A 27,029-nucleotide genomic window follows, 5' to 3' on the forward strand; every position below is an offset into this window, starting at 1 on the left:
CGGTAATATAAAAGGGCCACACAGCTTTAAATCAGACACAGCACATGGTGCTAAGGAGGAGGAGATGAAGCATTTTGTGGGCAAAGCATGTAGGTGGACCTACATCTTATGTCACTGCTGAGTGCTCTGACACCAGGAACCTAAATGTTTACAAGGATTCACATTCCCCTCTTATGTCTAAGTCACTCTTCTTATTGGGGGGCACATGGTGACCAGAAAACCCCATCTGGTCTGCCCTAACCAGACTCCCATAGACTAGCCGGCTATAGGGGCCCTATATTGCCTTAAAGCGCTCTGACTAGGAACTGGTCAGCTAGGAACTGTGGCAATGCCCAGTTCACAATTGAAACTGCGTTGCTACGGACATCAATTGTCCCACCACGCTGCTCTTGTGGGGTTACACTATGCTCATTTGGGTTTATTACCCATCCTTACCCATGGAGTTTACCCAGCTGCTTCTATGGATCTCTGGCCTGGCTACCACACAAGCTATTCCGGGGATGTTTCTGACGCTGTTGCTCAGGGTCCCGATGTTGGATCAAGTCGATTTTTGGAATATAACATCCTCAGACCATGAGCTCTCCATTGGTACCACTATGAAATAATGACTATTTGTCAGGTGGGCATTAGAACTAGAACCATAGAACTTTATGGAGGTGCCGGACTGTCTGGTAGTTGATCCAATTATGTTGTGTGTATTAATAACTGTGGTGTTCCCAATAAAGTCAATTCCTATTTTACCTCAATACGAGTTCTGTCTTGTTATTGGGGTAAGTCTTGGTGCTGTCTTTGTCAGGACAGTAAAGCACTGTATTGCTATGGTACAGTGCCACCAAGGTTCATGGGGAGCAGTGTCTCCTGCTGTCTTCGATGCTAGTTCCACCTCAAGATTGAAGTATTGTATTCCTGGTGGCTATGAGGAGAAGGCAGCAGCCAGGCTCCTGGCACAATCAAAGGGCTGAACTGTTGACGGATCCATAAAAAACCATATTCTTAACCTCTCTCCTCTTCAATGATTTTCTCACCAAAAGTTCTTGAGTAACTTGCAAAATAGACTGTTTGGTTCAGATGTTATTCTGCAAATTCCCTAGCAACTAAATTTAAAAAATTACCGCCAACTGCAACTGAATAAAAAATATCTATGAATTTCAAAAGAACACCAGTGACTTTAAATTTGATTTAAAAAAGACCTTTAATTAGGAGGTAATTCTAATTATACACATACACCAATATACCACAATATTATGACCACCTACCAGATACTGTGTAGGTCCCTTTTTGTGGCCAAGACAGCCCTGTCCCATCGAGGCATGGACTCCACTAGACCTCTGAAGGTGTGCTGTGGTATCTGGCACCAAGACACTAGCAGCAAATGCCTTCAGTCCTGTATATTGCGAGGTGGGGCCTCCATGGATTGGAATTTTTTTCCAGCACACCCCACAGATGCTCAATTTAATTGAGATCTGGGGAATTTGGAGGCCAAGTCTACACCTTGCACTCATTGTTGTGTTCCTGACACCATTCTTGAACCCTTTTTTTCAACTTCTCATTAAAGTATAACTTTGTTATATTACATCTAAACCTCTGACCCTCTAGTTTCAGACTATGACCCCTTATTTTAACATTGCTCTTCTCTAGAAATAAATTCCCTCCTATACTTTGTTAAATCTTATTATGTAGTTAATGGTTTCCGTCACAGTATTTTACACTCTACATTCAACAAAGCACAATGCAATTGCTGTCTTTTCACATTTAAGAATTAAATACTCACATATACATGGGTTGTAGCTGCAAGTGGGATGTCTTCTGGGGTCCCTGATAGCCGTAAGAATCAAAGCCACCTATGAAATCAACTGGAAAACAGACAAAATGTGTTCATTACCATAGTGACCTCAGGCACAGAGCAATAATCAATCAAGAGTGAACTTCCAAGCTTACTTGTCAGGCTGTTAATAACCAGTCAGAGTAACTAATTGTCTGAATGTACAAAATGACTCCTGCTCCTAACAGAGATGGAATGATAATGGAGAAAAGTTACAAGAAAGATAAATTGTTTTAACCCTTCAGAACTGTCAGGTACTATTATCGTTAATGACCATGGTAGGACCATAACAAATGCTGTCCCACCTACAACATTTAAGCAACTGAGGGTTAAATAGTTTTTAACTAATTTGCATGTTCCATATTATATCACAAGAAAAATTACTAAAAAACGGTGACACACTATTTACTAAATGTAAAAACGTAGGAAAGGGTTTTGCACCATGTGCTCATCAAACAACTACATAGACCATTCAACATTAGATTTTGAATATATGTTTCTCCCTGATGACAGCAGTGGTTTTGTTTAGGAGGGATGATGGGAGGAAAACCTAAACTGTCATGTTAGTGTGGGTATATTAGCACATGCCCAGACTTGCCGTCTGGCAAACAAGACAAATATCTGCTGGTCATTTTGGTTTGTTATATAATATGATTGACAGGCTTTTATTATTTTACCATGGTTAAATATTCCTCATGTCATCTCTCTTGATTTACCATTTACTAGTAGCAAGGCTGGATGCACATATAAGCTGCCTGCTATAAACAGATGTCTCACAAATGCATTCAAATGTCACAGGAGAGGAGAGAATTGGGAAGTTACAATAACAGGAAATAAATTTATATATATATATATATATATATATATATATATATATATATATATATATATATATATATATATGTGTATATTGGCAAAATTGGCCTCTTCAGCTCTTGTAGGCTACAATTACGATGACCCTCAGCCAGAATGATGGTGTGTGTCATTGGGGATGTAACCTTCAAAAGGTACAAGTGGATGTATATTTGTGAAAACATGTATGTTATGCATAGATTGTGTTTCTTTTACTTTTGCAGGGCCCCTGTCAGAGAGATAATGACCCTAACAGGCAACTAAGGAGGCTGGCTACATGGTACCATTATCTTGATTTATAATATAAATATACTATTCTTGTGTTGTCTGTATAGCAGTGTCAGTTTATATTAAGCTTAAAAACACAAAGCAAAGTCTAGCAAACCTTTTCCCCTCACAAACAACTGTAAGTATAATAGACTGTTTAAAACAAAATCTGTAGTGCTTGTGAATGCCTAGGAATTAATTGATTTTCTGAAAATAATGCTCAGAGGTATTCAGCTAATTTGTGCTCAAGCCCTCAATAATTTTCAAGTGGTAGAAAATCATTCTCCACCTTGGAAAGATTTCAGGTGCAAAATCGCTTTACAAGTGGATAAACCTATTCTATTATTCATTAAGGATTTAACTAAAGCTAATGGTTTGTTCCTTTTAATGAGTTCACTGTTCTTAGATCTTAATGCTAGTCAGGTTTAATTCTGTATTTAACAAAGTGAAGGTAAAATGTACCATCCTGGTGGATACATTCTTAAAAATCATCACTTCAAGAGTGTCACCATAAACATTTTCTGTTTATAGCACCTACTTTGAAGGGATAGATGGCATTAAGGTACCAAAAAATACATAAATAAAAGTTGTTAGTGGAAGCAAAATCATAACTGATGTGCATCATTCCTAACCATAGCCTCAGACTGCAATGTGAAATGCCTCTTCATTATTATGGGGAGTTATAATAAAACACAGCCTGTGGGGAATTCTTTTAACATTAAACTTCATTAGTTGCGAAGGCAGCAATCCATATCCAATTTTCTTTCCATGTCAAGCTTGTTCATGTATAAATCCAATCCTTTTGTTGGATACATTTGCAATTAATCCCATGAACAAAGCGAATGCAAATCTTGTGCTGTCAACCTAACCATTTTCAGCTGACTCTCTTCCTGACTTCTCTCCATTATACTGAAAAATGAACAAAAATTCCCATATTAAGTCAGACCTAATTTTCTTGACATAATAGTAATAATGGTCCTTTAGTCCCAGAAGTACTCAGTTCCTCTTGATAGTAACAAACTAATTTGCATGCCTTTACAAAATGTTTTAAGTAACATTTAGGTACCAGAGGAAATAAACCTTAACATTAATTACAATTACAAAAATTGTCACATTTAAACTAATCATACTTAACAATTTAAGCAAACGTCACCTTTTCCTGTGACTTGAGATTTATCTCCACTTTTATCTTACGCATATGTCAACCAGCTGCAAGAATTCTTCACAAATATGTCATTAAACAAAAACATTGTTATATCGGCTCCTATAAAACCTCTTCTGAGAGCAAGTACAAATTAAGAAATCTGGAAAAGAGCAATCACTGATTCCCCACAGGAAAAAAATAATTTACATTGCTACTTTTACATTGTGAACCACCATAATATCCATTGTACTTTGTTCTTTGTTTAGAAGGAATCTAAGGTGTCAGCAGCTAAATAGTTCATTAATAGTTAATCAATAAAAGGTATATGAAGGTAGAAGATTACACTTCTTAAAGTTGCTTACAACTTAAAGTGATAAAGGCTTCAGACTGAATTAAGATTTACAGAAACACAGAAAAATTTTATTTAGGAAAATATTTTTAATGGTAATTTTAAAAACTGTTTAGCTGTACTAAAGTACTTTTATAAAAAATGTACAGATAAGAATACATTTACATGAAAACAAATTAGTTTTTGCTTTTTACTAAGTTTTTAGTCTAAGTCTTATACATATATATATAATCTAAAAAAAAAATATATTCCTACCTAACTTGAGACATGAATATTAAATTGTTAAACTCAATCAAATCTCTATTAATATATTAATGTTCATTCACTAAAGGGATAGTTGAAAGGAAAGTTTGATATAGAGTTGTGGTTTCAAGTCCTTAACTTCCTTGCTCATTAGGAAGGGCCAACCATCATGCAAACCATCATCTAAAACCAAGCACTAAACCAACCGCTCACCTCTCTTTTCATTTTATTTATACATCCTATTTTGAATCCTGAAACCACTTAGCATTGATTATGTCTACAAGAAAGCTACTATGCCATCTTTTCACCCCTCCTTTTGTTTCATTTACCCATACTACTCCTTTGGATTGTAAACTCACGAGCACAGCCCTCACAAGATCACCATTCCTGCCAGGAACATTGTGTAAAAGTACCATAAGGCTAGATTACGAGCTCACTGCCAGGGTTCTCAACTCATGATGTGTCTGTTTGTATTAATGTATATTTGTCATGACCCCAGCTTGCTTACTGGACTACGCTATGTGCCTCTGGCCCCTATTTTGGATTACCAGCCACTGACCTCACTGGACTATGTTTACTGGACTATGCTATGTGTCTCTAGCCCTTATTGTGAATTACCGGCTACCGACCTCTGCTTGCTTACTGGACTCTGGTCCCTATCCTGCATTACCGGTTGTTGACCCCTGGATTGCTTGCTGGACTATGTTACTTGTCTCTTGTCTCGACCTCTGGTCCGTGGCTCCACTGGTCGAACCCTTACACCTCCTAAAGCCAGCCTTATTGCACTGGAAATAGTACTTAGACTTTGATCTTCATAACATTAATTCAATTTCTTGTATTTGTATGTGGTGTATTTCAGATCTCAATTCACTAATGCGCTTTGTATAGTAGAAAGGTTTAGTTTATGTTGTGATTGTGTTAATGATAATTGAGTTAACGTTAATAGTTTGTTTTGTTCTCTTTGTTTCTTTTTTTATAGCTGTCTCTTTGATTAGGATCCTGGCAATGATGGCCTTATGTGCGCTCTACAAAGTGGAAGCTAATTCCACAGACGGTGAGTTTTCATTAAAGTAGTGCATAATACGTTCAGCTATTTAGAGTGGGGTAATTTAATTGTTCACGTGCTAGGGATTTTTTCCTTTCTCTAAAATTGTCAAGGATATTGGAGAATGGTCGGAACATGTTATGGCTCCAATGTCATGTATCATACCATTTAAATCAGAGAGAGGGGGTACAAATTGAGAACACTTTCTGGTGATAGCTTTTGCCTTATGCAATTTGTTCTGAACTGTGGTGTCAAGTACTGGATCTATGGCCAAGTTTAAATCTTAAGAAAAGAGAGTTAATCCCATTTAGGGATATATATGTTTCCAAGAGTGTAATTAATGCAATTTATTGTACAAAGCAGTATTATGGGGTTTTTTTATTTTTTTTTTATTGCTCAAAGTAAATGCTACAGACTTGCTTATATAAATTAAAATCCCGGTGAAAAGAGAGAGGGTAGTTTTTGTGGTGCGTACAGTATTTGGAGATTTAAATTAATAGAAGTGCGTTTCCTGTAGGAATAAAGCATCAGTTCTAGTGCTATGGACCATAGCTAATGTTTTTTTATGTGGTAAATTAAGTCTCTTAGCATTTAGTGACAGAAACATTAATCCCATACCATGTAAATGCATTTGTGAATATGTTTTTGCCCCTGGTTATTGGGAGGGGTTACCCTATCCCCTCATGAGGCTCACTCCCATCCATTTGTGCTATTGTGTGTCTAGACTCATAGAGCAACGTTGTGCCATCTTTTCTATAAATAACAAGGTATAGTACTAATACGGAATCAGGAAAACTCAAAGTAATAAAGAGACAAAAAAAATAAGAGAAATAATTAGCAGAAAACAAAAAGTAAGGGCTGTGATTGTGAAACCCAATCTCCTGCCAAAGTTGGTGGTTTTACTCAACTTGCTCACTAAAAAACTGAGAGTCACTGGGGAGAGTAGTACAAGAGAGAGGTGATATGTGACATCCTAATATTTAGTGTATTCGGAATGAGAAATGAAAGAAAATATGTAGTTTATATTTAACCTGTACCAAATACCTTGTATAACCATATAGTGTTTATCTTTACTTAAATGCCTATATAAATTATGTCCTTCTAAATTATGTTTAAGCATCTTCCCTGGGTGCTTCAACAAGGCATAGTTGTGCCATAACCGCACATTGTTCATTAATGAACTTGGCTACCAAAAGGTAAACGACTTCCTAGTATTCTCAGGGCCTCATAAGCCGCGTAGCCAACTATTTGTTGTTTTCTATTATTAGTCACTCAAGGAAAAGGCCAATTAAGTGCTAAGATCTGCAATAATTTTTTTATATATTCCAACAGATCAACTTGTGAGACTGTTAGACACCATCTTATACAGATTATCATTTGTATTTTACTAGCTAGGTCTTGCTAGGGATTTATCTCCCTCAGTGTATTTGCCCTATGTAAACAAACTTCTTGTAGCTACATTTGTGTGAAAAATAAAGTACACCCTCTTTGAATTCTATGGTGTTACATATCAAGACCTAATAACAATCATCTGTTCCTTAGCAGGTCTAAAAATAGGTAAATACAACCTCAGATGAACAACGCATGACATATTACAAAAAAAATTTCAACAAAAATAAAGCCAAAATGGAGAAGCCATGTGTGAAAAACATGTGTAAGTACACCCTTACTCCTTCCACAGGAATTAAGATGCTAAGTAGCAGACAGGTGCTGCTAATCAAATGCCCTTAATTGATCATCAGCAAGTGTGACCACCTCTATAAAAGTCAAAGTTTTAGCAGTTTGCTGGTCTGGAACATTCAGGCATGTGTTAACACAGTGCCAAGGAGGAAAGACATCAGCAATGATCTTATAAGACCATTTCCAAACAATTTAAAGTCCATCATTCGACAGTGAGACATATTATTTAAAAGGGGAGAACATTGAAGACAGTTGCCAATCTTCCCAGGAGTAGATGCCCCAGCAAATTCACCCCAAGGAGAAGTTGAAGTTGCAAAAGCACCCAAGAGTTGCATCTCAGACTTGACAGGCCTCACTTAGTATGACCAGTTCATGACAGTACAATGCGAAAAAGACTGAACAAGTATGGTTTGTTTGGGAGGGTTGCCTGGAGAAAGCCTCTTCTCTCTAAAAAGAACATGGCAACATGGCAGCATGGCTTAGGTTTGCAAAGTTGCATCTGAACAATGTCCTTTGGATGAAACTGAAGTGGTGATGTTTGGCCATGATGCACAGCGCTATTGAAAACCAAGCACAGCAAATCAGCACAAACACTTCATGTCAAGCACAGTGGTGGAGGGGTGATGATTTGGGCTTGTTTTGCAGCCATGAAACCTGGAAACCATGCTGTCATTGAGTTTACCATGAACTCTCTGTATACTGAAGTATTTTAGAGTCATATGTTACATCTAAAGCTTGAAATTGGGTCATGCAACAGAACAATGATCCCAAGCACACCAGCAAATTTATAACAGAATGGCTGAAAAAGAAAAGAATCAAGCTGTTGCCTGTCACGCGCGCCGCCGCCCCTACCTCTGACGCCAGGGCTGCCACGCCTGGTCCCGACTACTCCGCGGCGGTCCCCGCCGGGCGCACACGGCGGTGTCGCGGTCCCACCTCCTCCTCCTCGGCTAGGGTCGCATCTGCTGTCCGTGGACGCGCCGGCGCGTCCCCCGCGCGTGCCGAAGGGGACGCGGGTATGACGCGGCGTAGGTCCGCATCTGGCGTACCGCAGCGTACGCAAAATACGCAGCGTACGCAGCCTATGCAGCCTGTGCAGCGTACGCGGCGTACGCAACGTACGCAACGTGTGTAGAATACGCTGCACAGCTGTTTGTAATCATTCACCTATTTAAACACCACTTTTCTCTCCTGTAGTCACCCGTTCAAAGTGTTATGCTTTCTGGGTGTGCTGATTACTCTATATTATCTCGATTTCCTTGTGTACCGACCATTGCCTGTTTTTTGACTACGATTCCTGCTGCCTGCCCACGACCTCGGACCCGTTTAACCGTTTTGCTCCTATCCTGCCTGCCTCGACCTCGGATACGTTTGACACCGCTGCCTGCCTTTGCCCTTTTGATTACGGACTGTATACTGGACTTCTCTACAGTGCTTATCTGCATAGTAGGGTCCTTCCTCTCTCCCTGACCCCGTGACATTGCCCAGTCGAAGTCCAGACCTCAACACGATTGAAATGTTGTAGTGAGACTTTAAGAGATAAACAAACACCACAAACAAATGCCCATAAACCTGAAGCAACGTTGTAAAGAAGATTGGGCCAGAATTCCTCAACAACGATGTGAGAGATGAATAAAGTCATACAGAAAACAATTATTTCAAGTATTATTGCTGCTAAAGGTGGTTATGCAAGCTATTGAATCATAAGGTGTACTTAATTTTTCTTACATGGCTTCTCCATTTTGTCTTTATTTTTGTTGAATATGTCATTTAATATGTCATGTGTTGTTCATCTGAGATTGTATTTGCCTAATTTTTAGACCTGCTAAAGAACAGATGATTGTTTATGTTCAGATATGTAAATTCATAGAATCCAAATAGAGTGTACTTTCTTTTTCACACAACTGTATTGAACCTATACACCTGAAAAACAAAGGTAAACAATTTAAAGTCCATCATTCGACAGTGAGACATATTATTTAAAAGGGGAGAACATTGAAGACAGTTGCCAATCTTCCCAGGAGTAGATGCCCCAGCAAATTCACCCCAAGGAGAAGTTGAAGTTGCAAAAGCACCCAAGAGTTGCATCTCAGACTTGACAGGCCTCACTTAGTATGACCAGTTCATGACAGTACATGATTTGTTCCTGTGTATATAACAACTTACTGGCTGAAACAATTGTAACTCCAAGCATAAATAACTCAAACTATTGTCTGTGATACTGTCCCAGATTAAAATGTTCCTTGGATTTTCGGGGACATTCTGTATCCAGAGAATGTGGGATTAACTATAAGGGTAATAATTCAAACCTGGTTGTTGCTTGGTTGCTTAGGATGTAGCGGTGCCTTTTTGTAGGTGATGAATTATTCCATAGTAGGTGTTAACTCCAAAAGTAAGTTCTACCATCACCTTACCTCTTTGATCAATAGGTAGGCAGTCGATCCCAATGCGGGTTCGTGAAAGATAAAGTTAAACCTATGCCTCCAAAATAGATAAGCGTCCTTACCACTGTACCAATCACTTGTGTCTTAGCTCATCTGGCTTTCTTCCTCCATTCCTTTCGTATTTTGCCCAGTGTAGCTGGTTGTTTTCCTTCAGTAGTGAGGCCCATGTACACATTCCAGGAATACATAAGTGCGTGGTGCCTTCTTTTGGGGAATTTAGTATGTGTTGTACATTTATGAAAATTATTTTATTTGATGAAGCAACCCCATTGATAATGGATCGCCTGTTTTTTAAAAGTTTTTTTTAACCCCTTCATGACAAAGCATGTACATGCACAAGCTCACAATGCATTTTCTTTAATAGGTTTAAGGACAACTAAGTACTACTAAGGGGCTAAAAAGTTTGGTGTTTCTGCATTGCGATAGCCAAGAGGTCTGTATAGATTTGTATATTCCTGTGTCGCTGTATTCCTGTGCCGCTGCCAATATTTTTTCTTTATATTTAAAGAAGTGTTTAGAGGGGTATTTTTGTTGCATTTACAGGGGTATTATTATCTTTTGGAATGCTATGGGCCCAATAAAGTATCCCTTTTAGGTGTATATGTAAAAAAACCAAAAACAAAAGCAGGTCATCTTCCAGATCTGCGGAGGCAACTAATTCGGAGGCAATCGAATCTAAAGGTTATTCATTTTTCAAAACTATTTAGGTGATCAGTACCGAATCCGAGCTCACTTATTTCTTTCTTAACTTCTTCTGTTAGAATTGCTTACAGAAGCTCTTTCTTCATCTCGGTAAATAATGAGCATATTTCACATATGCAGAACTAGGCAGGTGCGGAGTTGATGGTGGAGATTCAGGTTCCTGCACTTCAGCAATGTAAAATGGTACTTCGTCTTCAGTGGAATCTTCAGTTCTGGTGGGGTTTGGGCTGGAAATACCTCACTTGTTTCTTGCTTGTCTTCTTTTGCCTCTGTGAAGCCATGGTAGGTGAATAGTCAACAAATTTAGGTATTTGAGCTGCTATTCGCTATAATCACCCATCTTTAGACGGAGCTCTACACCAGTATGTCCATTCCTGCTTTCTGCCAAACCACACACGTTTATGTTCTTTTTTTAATATCTTTCTTTTATGGCGCTAAGGTCAAGGTTTGTTATCGTGTAAAACAATGCATTAAGAATGGTACTTGTAGCTTTCTCTGTAAGTGTTTTCTTTGAAAAATAACACTATTTTTATAATACTAAACTTAATGTGCAGGCAGGTTATAAGCTGGCAAGAATGCTTATTCTTGTACATGTATAACCATTTTAAGCTGCCTACTAACAAACATACACTCACTGGCCACTTTATTAGGTACACCTTGCTAGTTCAGGGTTGGACCCCCTCCAAGTGGCACAATACTCTCTCACAGAGTCCAGAAAAGTTTGGCAGAATGTATGTCGCCACTTTCTAGCCAACTCTCAGAGTAGTGCACGAATGTTTGCCAACTAGGCAATTTCAGCACAGGAGAGAGGTCCGACAGCTGACCCGTCACGTGTTTTATGGATTATGATAAATTGTGTAAAAGAAGCAATTTGGAAGACCAGGAATATTTTATTGCTTAATAAAGAATATATAGACCCTTCCGTTTGTCTTAAGATGGCTTTAAGTGGTATGTACACACACTTTTTAAAGGATTGTAACCCCTTCGTGACAAAGGCTGATTTTACTTTTTGTACCCTTCGTGACAATGGCCTTTTTAACATTTCTGCGCTGCTTGTGTTTAGCTGTAATTTTCTTCTTTCCCGTTTACTGAACCCACACACATTAGATATTGTTTTTTTCAGGACAAGAAGGGCTTTCTTTAGATGACATTGTTTTGATTGTATCATATTATTTACTACTAAAAAAAGTATAAAATATGGTGAAAAATTTAGAAAAAAATGACTGTTTCTAACTTTTAGTTGAAAAATCTTTTACTCATCTATAAAAGGTAATGAAAAAACCTGCTAAATAGATTCTACTATTTGTCCTGAGTTTAGAAATACCCAATGTTTTTATGTTTTTTTGCTTTTTTCTACCCATTATGGGGCAATAAGTACAGGTAGCGTTTTGCTATTTCAAAGCCATTTTTTCCAAATCTGGTAATTCTTCCCCCCATGTGCCATTTCGGGTATCTTTGAACCCGGCCAATGCAATTTACCCCATCAAATCATATATTTTTGAAAACTAGACATCCCAGGGTATTCCAAATGCTAGTATTTTAACTATTTCCATGCACCATATCTACCACCAGTTTTTGTCAAACTTTGTGGTAGTCATTTTTTTGCATTTGTTTTGTCACACACATTTTACTTCAGGTATGAATTAAAAGGTTCTCGTTTATGTCACTATCACAAAACACCCTAATATGTGTTCAGCAACATCTCATGAGTACAGTGATACCTCACATGAATGATTTTGCCTGGCTGTTTGGGGGCAAAAGGGCCACATTTGGGGCATGCGCATTTTTCAATGTTGAACTTTGGCATTTGGGGATCCACTGCCTATGCCCTATTTGGTACATCTTTGAGTCGGGCCATTTCAGTGTGCCCAATAAACCCATATATTTTTGAAAACTAGACACCCCAGGGTATTTCAAATGCTAGTATTTTAACTCTTTCCATGCACCATATCTACCACCAGTCTTTGTCAAACTTTGTGGTAGTAATTTTTTTGCATTTGGTTTTCCACACACATTTTACTTCAGGTATGAATTAAAAAGTTCTCGTATATGTCACTATCACAAAACACCCCAATATGTGTTCAGCAACATCTCCTGAGTACAGCGATACCTCACATGAATGATTTTGCCTGGCCGTTTGGGGGCAAAAGGGCCACATTTGGGGCATGCGCATTTTTCAATGTTGAACTTTGGCATTTGGGGATCCACTACCCATGCCCTATTTGGTACATCTTTGAGCCGGGCCATTTCAGTGTGCCCAACAAAACCATATATTTTTCAAAACTAGACACCACAGGGTATTTTAAATGCTGGTATTTTAACTCTTTGCATGCACACATTTTACCACCAGCATGTTTTCAAAGTTTGCAGTAGTATTTTTGTGTGTGTATTTTTCCCACACACACCTACTTTATGTATGAATTTACAGCCTCTGGTATATGCCGCTGTCACACGACACCCCATAATGTGTTCAGCAACATCTCCTGAGTGCAGTGATACCCCACATGCATGGGTGTGTCATTTTTGTGGGAACTAAAAGGCCACATTTGGTACGTGTGCATTTTTCTAATTGGAAATTAGGTGTGTGGCCATCCTTCCCCCGGTGTTAATTGGGACATTGTTGAACCTGGCCAATTCAATTTACCCCATCAAATCATACCTTTTTTAAAAGTAGACACCCCATGGGCATTTAATATGCCAGTATTTTAACTCTTTCCATGCGAGAATTGTTTTAAGCTAATATGCTAATTTTAGGACTTGCTCACAAAAATATATTTTTTATATATATATATATTTTTTTTGTCTTTTTTTTTTAAAAAAATGTTAACATTTTTTTTCAACTTGGAGGTTCCCCTGATAGTGACATCAGTGGGAAATTATTTTTACATTTTACTAGTTTTTTACTATTTTTTTTCTAATTATTATTAATTTTATTTTATTTTTTAATTTATTTTTACTAATCACACTGTGATTAGAAAGCTGGGTTCCATTGACTTGCATGGTGAATGCAGTACCTGTATTCAACCTGCAAGTCTGGACCATCTAGCGAACTTTTAAAATGTGTTGGTTCCTGTTACAGGGCAGCGGCCATCTTGCTTGATGGCGAAGATCATCGTCAGCTGCGGCTGTGACCGCTCTCCGGAGCGGTCACAGCCCATCGAAAGGTAAGTGTTTGGTGTCGCTGGATGCCTCCTGATCGAGGCATTCCAGCGACACCATTTAAGTTTAGGAGGCGATCGTCGATCGCCTCCTAAACGCTTTTAAAACGGGCGTCTGTTGAAAACGGGGGATGTTGACGCCCCGTGGAGGGGCCAGAGATGGCCCCTTCGTTCCGATCGCGGCGTTGCTGAATGCCTCGAGGTCGAGGCATTCAGCAACGTTTTTTGGGTGCAGAAAGCGAAAACAGATCGCTTTCTGCACCCGTTTAAAGACGTGCCGGTCCTGGCACGTCAATTGTCGTAAAGCACATGCTTTTCCGTGTCGTGCCAGGACCGGCAATTGTCGTTAAGGGGGTAAAGGCATGGGTTCAGTGAATGCAAAGAGACTTTGGTGCCTTAATATGAGGAACATTCTACCTGCATGAACGTCCCAAATACTGGTTTTATGTATTTATTGTAATTTTATGTAAAATGTTTTAATTCATTTTATCATTTTAAATGTTCCATTCTATCACTTAACCTGTTTTAAAGTATTTATTTATTGTACTGTAGCATATAGTTAATACAATTTGCAGCTATAGCGCCTTGTACTTTGTTCTGATCTCCCATGTATGACCTTGGCTATGTTTACGATCCAGATTTGTGTACCAGACCCCAGCATGTCCCAGACTTACCTACCTGTCCAGCCGTTTCCAAGCCTTGCGTCCTTGCTGAGGGCTTCCAAGCCGTGTGTCCTTGCTGAGGGCTTCCAAGCCGTGTGTCCTGCCTGAGGGCTTCAAAGCCGTGTGTCCTGCCTGAGGGCATCCAAGCCGTGTACAGTTCCCCTGCCCTTGCTACAGTTCCCCTTTATTCTTTGATTCCAGTCCTGCTTTTCTGTCTGTTGTATGCTTGTCTGTACCTACCTATCCATCATGATGCAACAAGGGGTACAGACAGAGCCCCTAGTATCCCCTGCAACTGGGCTCCTACCCGACCTGCTTGCCTGGCTCCTGCCAGACACCAACAACCATGCCATGTTTAAATACTCTTTCCTCCTCATTCTGATGCTGAGTTTGAACTTTAGCAAGTTGTCTTGACTACATTTACATGTCTATATTTGTGTTAAGCAATTGAACAGGTATACCTAATAAAGTGGTCAGTGAGTGTACATTGGAAGTTATTTTTATCAGGTTAACCTACCAGTTAAAACTCTCCAATAGATAATACCCATAGCTGTAGATTTAAACAGCTCTATGTTAGTTCACAAAATATATTTGCAAGAGTCACTGTCCAGTTAGTAGATTTTGACTTAAATAATATGGCTGCAGCAAGTGATTGTTCTGGAAACATTACCTCAAATAAAGAGAAAATGAAATCAATAAAAACAAACTTGGATTCCTATTGTTTATTACTATAGCCTGTCATTCATGAGCAGGGTTTGACACATGTCACACAGAAAATAAATTTACGTTACTGGTAGTTTTGACAAAAGTGCAGAGATAAAGATAGCCCTTATTGCTCAGAAAGAATAAACGGAAAGAGGAGACAAGAAATCTAATTACTCATTTTGATCCCTGTTGTCCATTGAAAGAAAATTCAACTCAGCAGGATATTATTATCTCCAAGTAAGGAGAGGAAAGTTTCATTAATTTTAATTGTGCTCTGGGAGAATGGGAATAAAGGGTGAAATTAGAACTTCACCTTTCTGTACTGAAGCTACCTACAATTTTCATAATGTTAAAGCAAAGAACAGGGATCCCAATTTGAAGGCAGTTATTTAGCAAAGTTGTCTCCTTTATTTTACTGTTGTATGCTTTTTATTAAATGTTATAATCGTATCACACAATTAAAAAAACAAAAACTTCAAAAACTATGGATTGCTAATTACAATATAATTGCAATGTTAGCACAGTGTATTTGTGCATATTTTAGTCCCTGTTGAAGATGTTTTATTGTTGTTAGCAATAATGTTAATTAGAGTACTTTTTACTAGCCATCATTTTATAGTCTGCATTACAAAGAGGGAACATCTTTAACATAATGAGGCAGTCCATTGTTGGTTAAAACCTAGGAAATTGCCATTGGCAAAATGGAGGCCTTGCCAAAGCAACTATTATTATGCTGGAGCCTTGTCATGGACCACCACAAACAGTTTAATCCCTTAAGGACCAGGCTGTGTTTTACCTTTTGTACCATTGGGACCGAGGCTGTTTTAACACTTTTGCGGTGTTCGTGTTTAGATGTAATTTTCTCTTCACTCATTTAGTGAACCCACACAAATTATATGTTGTTTTTTTCAGGACAAGAAGGGCTTTCTTCAGATACCATTGTTTTAATCATATTATCTAATTTCCCATAAAAAAAATAATACAATATGATGAAAAATGTAAAAACCCCCCACATTTTCTGACTTTTACCCCAAAAATCTTTCTATCATCCAAAAAAGCTAATGAAAAAAACCTACTAAATATATTCTACTATTTGTCCTGAGTTAAAAAATACGCAATTTTTTTTATGTTTTTTTGCTTTTTTCTGCACGTTATGGAGCATTAAGTACAGGTAGCTTCCCCCCATGTGCCATTTCGGGTATCTTTGAAGCCGGCCAATGCAATTAACCCCATCAAGTCATATATTTTTGAAAACTAGACACCCCAAGGTATTTCAAATGCTAGAATTTTAACTCTTTCCATGCACTAATTCTACCACCAGTCTTTGTCAAACTTTGTGGTAGTAATTTATTTTGTGTTTTTTTATCGCTAAAATTGCTCTTCAGGTATGGATTTACAGCTCCTGGTATACATCACTTTCAAACAACACCCCAATATGTGTTCAGCAACATCTCCTGAGTACAGTCATACCCCCTATGCATGGGTTTGTCGGGTTGTTTGGGAGGTAAAATGCCACATTTAGGAAGTGCACATTTTTTAACTTGGAACTTTTACATCTGGTCATTCTGCCCCCATGTCCTAATAGGACCATCTGTAAAGCCAGCTAATTCAATTTACCCCATCATACCATATATTTTTGAAAATTAGACACCCCAAGGTATTTCAAATGCTAGTATTTTAACCCTTTCCATGCATGAGATTCTACCACCAGCCTTTGTCACACTTTGTGGTAGTATTTTTTTTTACACAAATTGTACTTTGGGTATAAATTTATAGCTCCAGGTATACGTCACTATCAAACAACACCTCTCGAGTATAGTGATACCACCCATGCATGGGTTTGACTGCTGTTTGGGGTTAAAATGCCACATTTTGGAAGTGCGCTTTTTTTTTCTCCATTTCGGTCAGTCTGTGCCTATGCCCTATCTTTGAGCCTGGCCACTCCAATTTACCCCATCAAACCATTCATTTTTTTTAAATTAGACACCCCTTGGGTATTTGAAATGCTTTTATTTAAAGATGCAGCACTAATTTTAGCACTTGCTCATAATAATAAACTTTATTTTTTAAATTTATTTATTTTACTCTTTTTGGATTTTTTTTTTACATTTTGCTGGAACTGGATAGTTCCTCTGATGCATAATAATTTTTAAATGTTACCATGTTTTTTTTAAGCTTTTTCTTTTTTTCCTTTTTTTTTTAAAATATTTTACTAATCACTATGTGATTAGAAAGCTGGGCTCCATTGACTTGTATGGTTAAATGCAGTACCTGTATTCAACCTGCAAGTGGAGCCAGAGTTCTCTAGAGGGTCTGGAGACCATCTAGCAAACTTTTTCAACTTCATTATTTTTTTTACCGGGCGGCCGCCATCTTGCGGATGGTGAAGATCACTGGCAGTGGCGGCTGTGACCGCTCTCCGGAGCGTAAGTGTCATGGGGTAAGTGTTTGGTGTCGCTGAATGCCTCCTGATCGAGGCATTCCAGCGACACCATTGAAGTTTAGGAGGTGATCGTTGATCGCCTCCTAAACGCTTTTAAAACGGGTGTCTGCCGCCATACAATGTATGGCGGATGTTGACGCCCCGGGGAGGGGCCAGACATGGCCCATGATGCCGATCTCGGTGTTGCTGAATGCCTCGACATCGAGGCATTACAGCAACACCGTTTAAGCTTAGAAAGTGATCGTTGATTAAGTCTCCTGACGTGTCAGGCACGTCATAGGTCGTTAAGTGACCGTTTTGCATGACGTGCCTGACCCGGAAATGGACGTTAAGGGGTTAAGAAATGCGCACTTGCTGCAGCAGCCTTGAACACCAAGCACAGTATAAATGCACAGGTCTATTGAGTCTTTATTTGGCATGGGTGCTTTGTTGCACATGACCATACCTGGAAACTCTCCAGGTTTGACCCTGAGATCTCCAGGTGAAGCACCTCTTCTCTGGTTCTCCAGGTCAACACCCGAATAATCTTCTGGGCCGCAAGAGCAGGATCTTGACAGGCCCGCTCCCCACTCATCAGCAAGAACGACAGTGGGAACTCTCACAGACATCGGCTGGACCGCCCAAAGCGTGGGCAGTCCTGGCTGTGTCCCACAAGGGAAGGCTCCAGGTAGCCAGAGTGAAGAAGTTCCCAGGTATGAACATGACCCTTAAGTATCAATTTAAATTGAATTAATGCAACCATAAAAGTTTACACCTAGGCTAAAGACATTTAAACTCATGTTTTCACAACTCCACAAATTTCCTATGATACTCTTTTGCATAACCCAACTGTACATGAGGTTAAGGTCACAAACTGATGGCCAGACATTCTCCTTTCAATTATTATCATCAATTATGGCAAGTCAAGATGTTTTTTTTCAAGAAATGGCTTTGTAATCCTTTCCAGACTGATATATGTCAATGGCTTTGTTTTTCATCTGTTCTTTAAATTCTTTAGATTGCAGCATGTGCTGTTTTTTTGAGTCCTTTTAGCCTACTTCACTTGGCAAGACATGTTCTATTTAATTGATGTTTAGATTCAACAGGGTTGGCAGTAATCATGTCTGGGTATGTCTAGTAAAATTGAACCTAATTATTAATTAAATTTGGTTAACTGGTTGATTTAGTTACTAATTTGGCAATGATCATTTTACATATGGCCAGGGCTGGTTAGCCGTTTTTCTTCTATACATTAAATCACCATTTTAAAACTGCATTTTGTTTTTATCGGTTTATCTTTGTCTAATATTAGTTTGATGATCTGAAACCTGTAAGTGTGAAAAATATGCAAAAATAGAAAATTGCCAAATACTTTCTCACAGCACTGTATGATGAAAGGGTACGGAATTTATTTTTTTATAGGCATGAGAGAACATGATGACCTTATAAAAATGTTCAAGAACGATACAGGCAGCTCTCTGGGGATCTGCTTATAAGTACAAGTATCCCTTAAACAATATCCAACAAAGGAGAAACTTATTTAAAGAAATAACAGTAAAGATACACTCTTCACCATTCAAAACTTTGGGGCCACTTAGCTGTTTTCATGGAAAACAAGGACATTTCTAGGTGTGCTAACATAATTGTCAATTGTTTGTCTAATGATCAATTAGCCTTTGAAACTTAAACTTGAATTAGCAAACACAACATGCCGTTGGAACAGAGGAGTGATGGCTGCTGATAAAGAGCCTCTTTAGGCCTATGAAGACATTCCATTAAAAATCATCCGTTTCCAGCTACAGTAGTCATTTACAACATTAACAACATTTACACTATATTGCTGATGCACTTAATGTTATTTTAATGGACAAGAAATGAACACAAACTTTTGAATGGTAGTATATGGAATCTATGGTAAAGCCCCTGGTTGGCCCTCAGACTAGAATACCCAAGGTATTACTTGATACACCCATCGTCTTATTTATTATTTTTTAAATGAAAACTTATGGAAGCTTCCATTATTTTTACTAAAAAGAATTAAAATGTCTATAGCCTCAGGCTGGAAAAATAGTCCTCTCATCGCTTCCTGATGTAGACTGTGAATCTTTTTCATCCTCAAAGTGAACCCACCAGTAGCATACCTAAGCAGGGGGCAGGGGTTGTGGTCTGCTCTGGGTGCTACTCATCAGGGGGTGCCACCTATGGGGAAACCAAACGGCAGTCTAATGCGGGTATGCAGCTTTCCGCTGTACACTGTGCACAGATTTTCATGCCCAGATTTCTTCTTTGACTGGGCTCTTTTCATGCCCAGATTTCTTCTTTCACTGGGCATGAAAAGAGAGCTTCCTCACACAGTATGCACGCAAGTGGTAAGCTGTGGGCCCATGTTAGGTGACTTAGTATATAGTGATAGGAGTTGTGCTGTAAAATACTTTTCAGTAAATGTTATTAAAACTTATTTAATTTATTTCTAATTTAAATTATTTTTTCAGATTTCTAGTTTTTTCCAGTTGACATATAGTTTACAAATTTGTGAAATATTCTTGCCAAAATTTAGGGGAGTGCCACATACAGGATTCGCCCTGGGTGCCAAATTCTTCAGATACGCCTTTGGAGCCCAAACATATTGTTCCTGCAGGTTGGGAGTGGCTGTTTGGGAAATGATGTGGTTGGGTGTTGAGTTAGTGTCTGTTTTCCAAGTGTGAAGAGTATGTACCCACATGAGCTACAACTTGTTGCGTTTATGATTACAGTGACAGTATTTTTGTATTTGTTATGATACTTACAACTGTCTTCTTCTTCAGAGATACATTTCAGAACATAACAAGCATAGATGAATCCAGCAAGCTGCAAAATACAGAAAAATATAACATAAGGCAAATGCTGCATAGTTTACTTCTTAAATTTTACCAAAACGCCAAATTAAAAACATTATATCATGTATATCAAGGCATATTATATTAATCTGTCATCATGGATACATTATTATAATGTAATAAATTACCTTTTTAACCACAGCAGAGCAATTTAGTAAGACACAAGCATAGGCTATGAAATATGGGACATTGTTATATGACACCTAAAATGAACAGAACTGTGCCATACAAACCTCAATTAAGAACACTGGAATTCTAAAATACCTGTTCAGAGAAGCACCACAGCATTATATTTTCTTATTTTCCAAACCAACCTAATGATATATTGCTTTGTATGAATCCAAGAAATTGAGATTACATCTCAATTAGAAAATGGGAATTTAAAAGGTGCCACACATCAATGAACATTTTATTGATCAAACTGAAAAAAGTACATAAATTGCAGATAAACGGATAAACTTCTAACATACTGTTATTTTCATAACAAAGTTTTTATAGTCGGGTTTATATAGAAAATCAATATAGCTTCTGTCAATAACTGCCATTTGTTCACCTCAACTGAGATATTACCCTATTTGATAATTGGATATTTTATTGAGATTAAAAAAACCTGTGGAGACATGAAAGTACAAGCTACATTGATAAACCTGGAGAACAATGTCATGTAGGTAATTAAAGGTGCTGTTTCACATAAACAGAACATCAAACATGCAATCTACTACATTCATGCTATTCTATTATTTTCTCTAATGCTAATCACAGAAAACACTGATACTATGAGTATCTATGGGCTCCATTTATTTAAAAAAGTATAAAACTCAAAGCAGGTGGGACGGCATAGTTGTCAACATTTTTAAAAACTATTTCAGGGACACTTTGCAGCTTTACAGGTTTAAAAACTTACCACACCTGTGATGTAATGTTATGTTGATTTGTGACAATGTTGTTAATTTCCAAACTCTAAAGTTCTACCTTAAATACTAATATATGGTCTACCTTAAGTCCTGTTATGCAACTAGTTGAGGGGGCAGGAGAGAGAGAGGAAGAGAGAGCATGGAATAAAGAAGTTTCTGCCTGATCTATCTGTCTTTATTGTACATACAACACCAGGAGTGTATCTAAAGGATAATGGCAAGCAGCACAAGAAACATTCCTCCCCTGGATTTAGAATCTGGAAATGTATCAGAGAACTGGGCAAAGTGGAAGGAGCTGATAGAGCTGGTTTATGCAGGCCCTGATGCAGCACAATGGACTGATCAACAAAAGGCTGCATACTTTCTCATCAGTGTTGGCCAAACAGGCCGGGATGTATGCAGAGCATGGTGTGCAAGTGGAAACATAGCTCCAGAGGACAAGAAAAAGACAGAGGTACTCTTTGCAAAGTGTGATGAATATTGTAATCCACGAAAAAACACCACAGTGCAAAGAAAGCTGTTCTATGAGAGGAACCAAGGGGGCAGTGAATCAGTTGATGAGTGGGTCACACAGTTACAATTGCTTGTGCAATTGAAAAGCAATCTAGAAGTCACATAAGAGAAAAAGCTGACTGGAGAGGGAATGAAAGAGAAAACAGAGCTAGGAACACAGAAACAACCTGTGGATATTGTGGAAACACACACTACAAAGATATGTTATGCCCTGCAAGAGGCCAAATATGTAATAAATTAGGGCTGCAACTAACGATTATTTTAATAATCGATTAGTTGGCCGATTATTTTGTCGATTAATCGATTAATCGGATAAAAAAATACATTATTTTAAATTGAAGAAAAATTGCAATAAAAAACGTACAATTTACACTTTCATCTCTTTATTGCAATGGCCTCTCTCTCTCTCTATTCACCTTCTTATTTTACTGACATAATAATAAAAGCTACAAGAACCCAAACACAGTGTTTCTCAAACTAGGTTTTAATACAAAGTTATTAGTAAATATTAATTCATATGTTAACTATTTTTCATATTTAATAAAAACTGAGAAAAAAGCCTTGTTTAAATTTTTTTATTTACCAAACTGCCCCCAGTTATGCACATCTGACCCCCAGCTTGCCACTCTGCCCCCATATATGCCTTATACCTCTTATATGCCAGATTCCACTGTGCCCCTTGATATACCTTATACTCCTTATATGCCAGTGATATGCAACTGAGCCCCCTGATATACCTTTTACCCCCAGATTTGTTTTATGCCCCCCTGATATGCCTAATATCGATGTCTTATACCCCCTATATGCCACTGAGCCCCCTGATATACCTTTTACCCCCAGATATGTTTATGCCCCCCTGATATGCCTAATATCCATATGCCTTATACCCCCTATATGCCCTAAAAATTCATAATACCCCCCATACACCACTATAACTCACCCATACACCACTCTGGCTCCTCCCCCTCCCATACACCACTCTGGCTCCTCCCCTCCCATACACCACTCTGGCTCCTCCCCCCTCTCATACTCCACTCTGCCTCCTCCCCCCTCCCATACACCACTCTGCCTCCTCCCCCGCCCATACATCACTTTGGCTCCTCCCCTCCCATATACCACTCTGCCTCCTCCCCTCCCATACATCACTTTGGCTCCTCCCCCTCCCATACACCACTCTGGCTCCTCCCCCTCCCATACTCCACTCTGGCTCCTCCCATACTCCACTCTGCCTCCTCCCATACATCACGTTGGCTCCTCCCCCTCCCATACATCACTTTGCCTCCTCCCCCCTCCCATACTCCACTCTGCCTCCTGTGAACCTCCGTTTCTGACAAGACACCAGGGAGCCGGGTAGAGAGGCAGAGTGGCGTATGAGAGGGGGAGGAGCCAGAGTGGTGTATTGGAGGGTGGCTCCCATACACCCCTCTGACTCCTCCCCCCTCCCATACACCGCTCTGCCTCTCTACCCGGCTCCGTTACTGAAGGCACTTTCACTGCAGCTTCATAGAAGCCACAGTGTAAGTGAAGGGCAGTAACGGAGGCTGTCTGTGCGATGCAGACCCTCACCAGATATCAGAGAGGATGATCCTCTGTCAGCAATCGCACAGAGACTCCGTTACTCACCTTCACTTACACTGAGGCTTCTATGAAGCTGCAGGGAAAGTGCCTGTCAGTAACGGAGCCGGGTAGAGAGGCAGAGTGATGTATGGGAGGGGGGAGGAGGCAGATGGGAGGGGGAGAGAGACGGAAGTGAGAGACCGGCCGACAGTGAGGGGAATCCAGGTCTCCTGCAGCGTTGCGGGGGATCTGGATTCCGGTGTTATAATCCGATCTCTGTTTGAGGTCGGATTATATAAGGAGAGGAGTTTTTCAGAGCATTTGCTCTGAAAAAACCTCTTTTTATAATCGATAAAAATCGATCCGATTAATCGATGATGAAATTCGTTGACAACGATTTTCATTATCGATTATTATCGATTTTATCGATTAGTTGTTTCAGCCCTATAATAAATGCAGAAAAAAGGGGCACTTTGCCAAAATGTGTCATAATGGAATGAGCTATAGGAAGCCACAGACACGACCAGTGTATAATATAGATGATTTGGACAACCATTCAGATGATGACACAGACGGCTCACAGATATACCTTGCATCGGTGCAGAACACACAACACTCTGCAGATGAAGCAGTGGTCACCTTACATCTAGGGGATGCTAAGATCCCTGTCAAGTTTAAGATTGACACAGGAGCTCAGGTAAATTGCGTGCCAGGGCACATATATCGCAAATTCCTCAGTAAGGAATTACAACTCGAAACGCAAAGGCTACCAAAGCTAAGAGGTTATGGAGGAGAGGTCCTGGATGTTATTGGACATTGTCATACAAAATGTGCCTATAAAGGATCTGAAACTAACTTACAGGTGTTTGTAATAGAAACACAGGCTCCTGCTGTGCTGGGTCTGCGGACGAGCCAAGAGATTGGACTTATCAAAATTATAATGACTGTTAACAACGGTGAAAACATACTTACAGCTCACGGCATTAAACATGATTTCAGTGATGTATTCAGAGGACTCGGATGTCTTCCAGGGATATGCAAAATCCGGATCAAAGAAGGGGCACACCCTGTTATACATGCACCAAGGAAAATACCTTTAACGCTTCAAAGCCAAGTAGAACAAGAACTCTCAAGGATGGAAAAATTGGGAGTGATCAAAAAGGTCACAGAACCTTCTGAATGGGTCAGCTCTATGGTGGTGGTGGTGGAAAAGAAAAACACAGGAGCAATCCGTATATGCATTGACCCACGTGATTTGAACAAGGTAATAATGAGAGAACATTACAGACTACCCACTCTAGAGGACATAGCACACAAACTTGTTGGGGCATCAGTGTTCAGTGTACTAGATGCACAGTCTGGGTACTGGCAACTACGTCTAGATGAGAACAGCAGTCGCCTCACCACGTTTAACTCCCCGGTTGGACGATGGAGATTTACAAGAGTACCTTTTGGTGTAGCATCTGCTCAAGAAATGTTCCAGAAAAAATCACACGAGCTAATTTCAGGCCTGCAGGGTGTGGAAGTCATAATTGATGATTTATTGGTCTATGGCAAAGACCGTGCGGAACATGACAAGAACCTGATTGCCTTGCTAAAGAGATGTCGTGAGAAGAATATGAAGCTCAACCCGAACAAACTGCAGATTGGTGTTGAGGAGGTAAGCTACTTTGGGCATATCATCAGTAAAGATGGTTTAAAACCTGATCCCAACAAGATACAAGCAATCATTAAAATGCAAGCACCAACTTCCAGAAAAGAACTAGAAACAGCACTGGGCATTTTCAATTATCTGTCAAAGTTTTCGCAGGGTTTAGCCCAACAAACAGCACCTCTACGAACTCTACTGAAGAAAAATGCATGCTGGTCTTGGGATGCTAATATGCAAACAACGTTTGAGAAAATAAAGGCCACCATAAGCAAACAGCCCGGACCCATCTTGAAATATTTTGATGTAAACTGTGATTCAAGTAGACGCATCACAATTTGGGTTGGGTGCAGTACTGACACAAAGAGGTCACCTAGTGGCCTATGCCTCGAGGGCACTTACGGCAGCTCAATCCAACTATGCCCAAATTGAAAAGGAAATGCTAGCCATTGTCAACGGATGTGAAAAATTTCATCAATATATCTATGGGCGTCCAGTATTAGTGGAAACGGACCACAAGCCTTTAGAACACATAATGCTGAAACCACTAAACTTAGTCCCTCCACGCCTACAGAGAATGGTAATGAAGCTGCAACCATATGACCTTACTGTCAAATACAGACCAGGGAAAGAAATCCCAATGGCAGACACGCTATCCAGAGTGTTTCCAGCAGGACATGACGCACGGGATGAACCTGATCTGGAGGAACAAGTGCACACAGTCTTAGTCAATGTACCCGTCTCAGATGTCAGATTGGAAAGTATTCAAAAGGAAACGTTACTGGACAAGCAACTAGAAAAACTTTGCCGGGTCATGTGCAATGGTTGGCCGGAGAAGCGCAAAAAACTACCACCAGAATTACAGGAATTCTGGCCTGTGAGACATGAATTGTCAAATAACGAGGGCATTATCTTCATGGGTGAACGTATACTCATTCCTAGAAGTCAACGGAAAGTGGTTTTGGAACAAATTCACCAAGGACACTTAGGCATGGCTCTGTGCAAACGACGGGCACGGGAATTGGTTTATTGGCCTAACATAGACTCTGACATTGAGAGGTTTGTGAAGATTTGTGAAACCTGCAACGAATTTCAACGACGAAACACAAAAGATCCCCTCATCCCCTGGAGTATCCCTTCTCGTGCTTGGCAACGACTGGCTACTGATATTTTTCATACTGAAGGAAATGACTACCTGATTATTGTTGACTATTACAGTAAATACTTTGAAATAGTACAACTGAAGGATCTGAAGTCCTCCACTGTAATTTCGGCTTTCAAATCAATACTAGCCAGGCATGGTGTATGTGAAGAACTTGTCTCTGACAATGGTCCACAATTCTCCAGCGCTGAATTTCAATCTTTTCTCCACGAATGGGGCATCAAGCACAGTCCCGTTAGTCCACATCTACCACAGGCTAACGGACTAGCTGAAAAATATGTAGGCATTGCCAAATCCATTCTAAGGAAAGCACAATCGTCCGGGCAGGATGTTCATTTGGGTCTTCTGAACTATCGTGCAACACCTCTGGAGGGCTTATGTTCTCCTGCACAGTTACTTATGGGCAGAGCACTGAGAACTACAGTGCCCATTTCTCCAAAGAAACTTCAGCCACAGAACCTTGCACACGAGCATGTAGCTGTGCAACGAAACAAAATAATTTCCAAACAAAAGCAATATTATAACCAATCAGCCAAATCTCTGACACCACTTGCCACAGGACAAGCTGTAAGACACAGAGTAAATGGAAAAACTTGGGAACCTGCACGTATAGTACGAGTATTGGAAACCCCAAGGTCATATGTAATCGAGAATCGGCTGGGTCAGGAACTCAGACGAAACAGATGTCATCTACGTCCTGACTTTTCAAGTTCTGCTACATGTACCTCAAATGATGCTGCAGCTTCCAGCACACCCGCCTTAACAGACAAGCTTGATTTGTATTCTGAGGACAACACTGAACCATATAAAACTACCGACTCCCTGGGTTTAGCATGTTCTACGGCTCCAGAAAGAGAGAATGCT

At 39.5% G+C, this 27,029-nt stretch overlaps 1 protein-coding gene across 1 annotated transcript in view; it reads right to left on the minus strand.

Annotated features, from left to right (window-relative positions):
* Positions 1–1,767: 1,767 nt before the first annotated feature.
* Positions 1,768–27,029, minus strand: part of LOC149288034 (sodium/potassium-transporting ATPase subunit beta-1-interacting protein 2-like) — a 308,237-nt gene continuing 282,975 nt past the window's right edge. The window contains exons 5-6 of the mRNA XM_089492144.1: positions 20,282–20,342; positions 1,768–1,853 (exon numbers count right to left, since the gene is read on the minus strand). Of these exons, the coding sequence (XP_089348270.1) occupies positions 1,768–1,853; positions 20,282–20,342 (147 nt within the window). The remainder of the gene's footprint in view (positions 1,854–20,281; positions 20,343–27,029) is intronic.

The sequence above is a fragment of the Sceloporus occidentalis genome, unplaced genomic scaffold (genome assembly GCF_023333645.1).
Source record: "Sceloporus occidentalis isolate IW3139 unplaced genomic scaffold, rSceOcc1.0.p SCAF_54, whole genome shotgun sequence".
NCBI classification, from domain to species: Eukaryota; Metazoa; Chordata; class Lepidosauria; order Squamata; family Phrynosomatidae; genus Sceloporus; species Sceloporus occidentalis.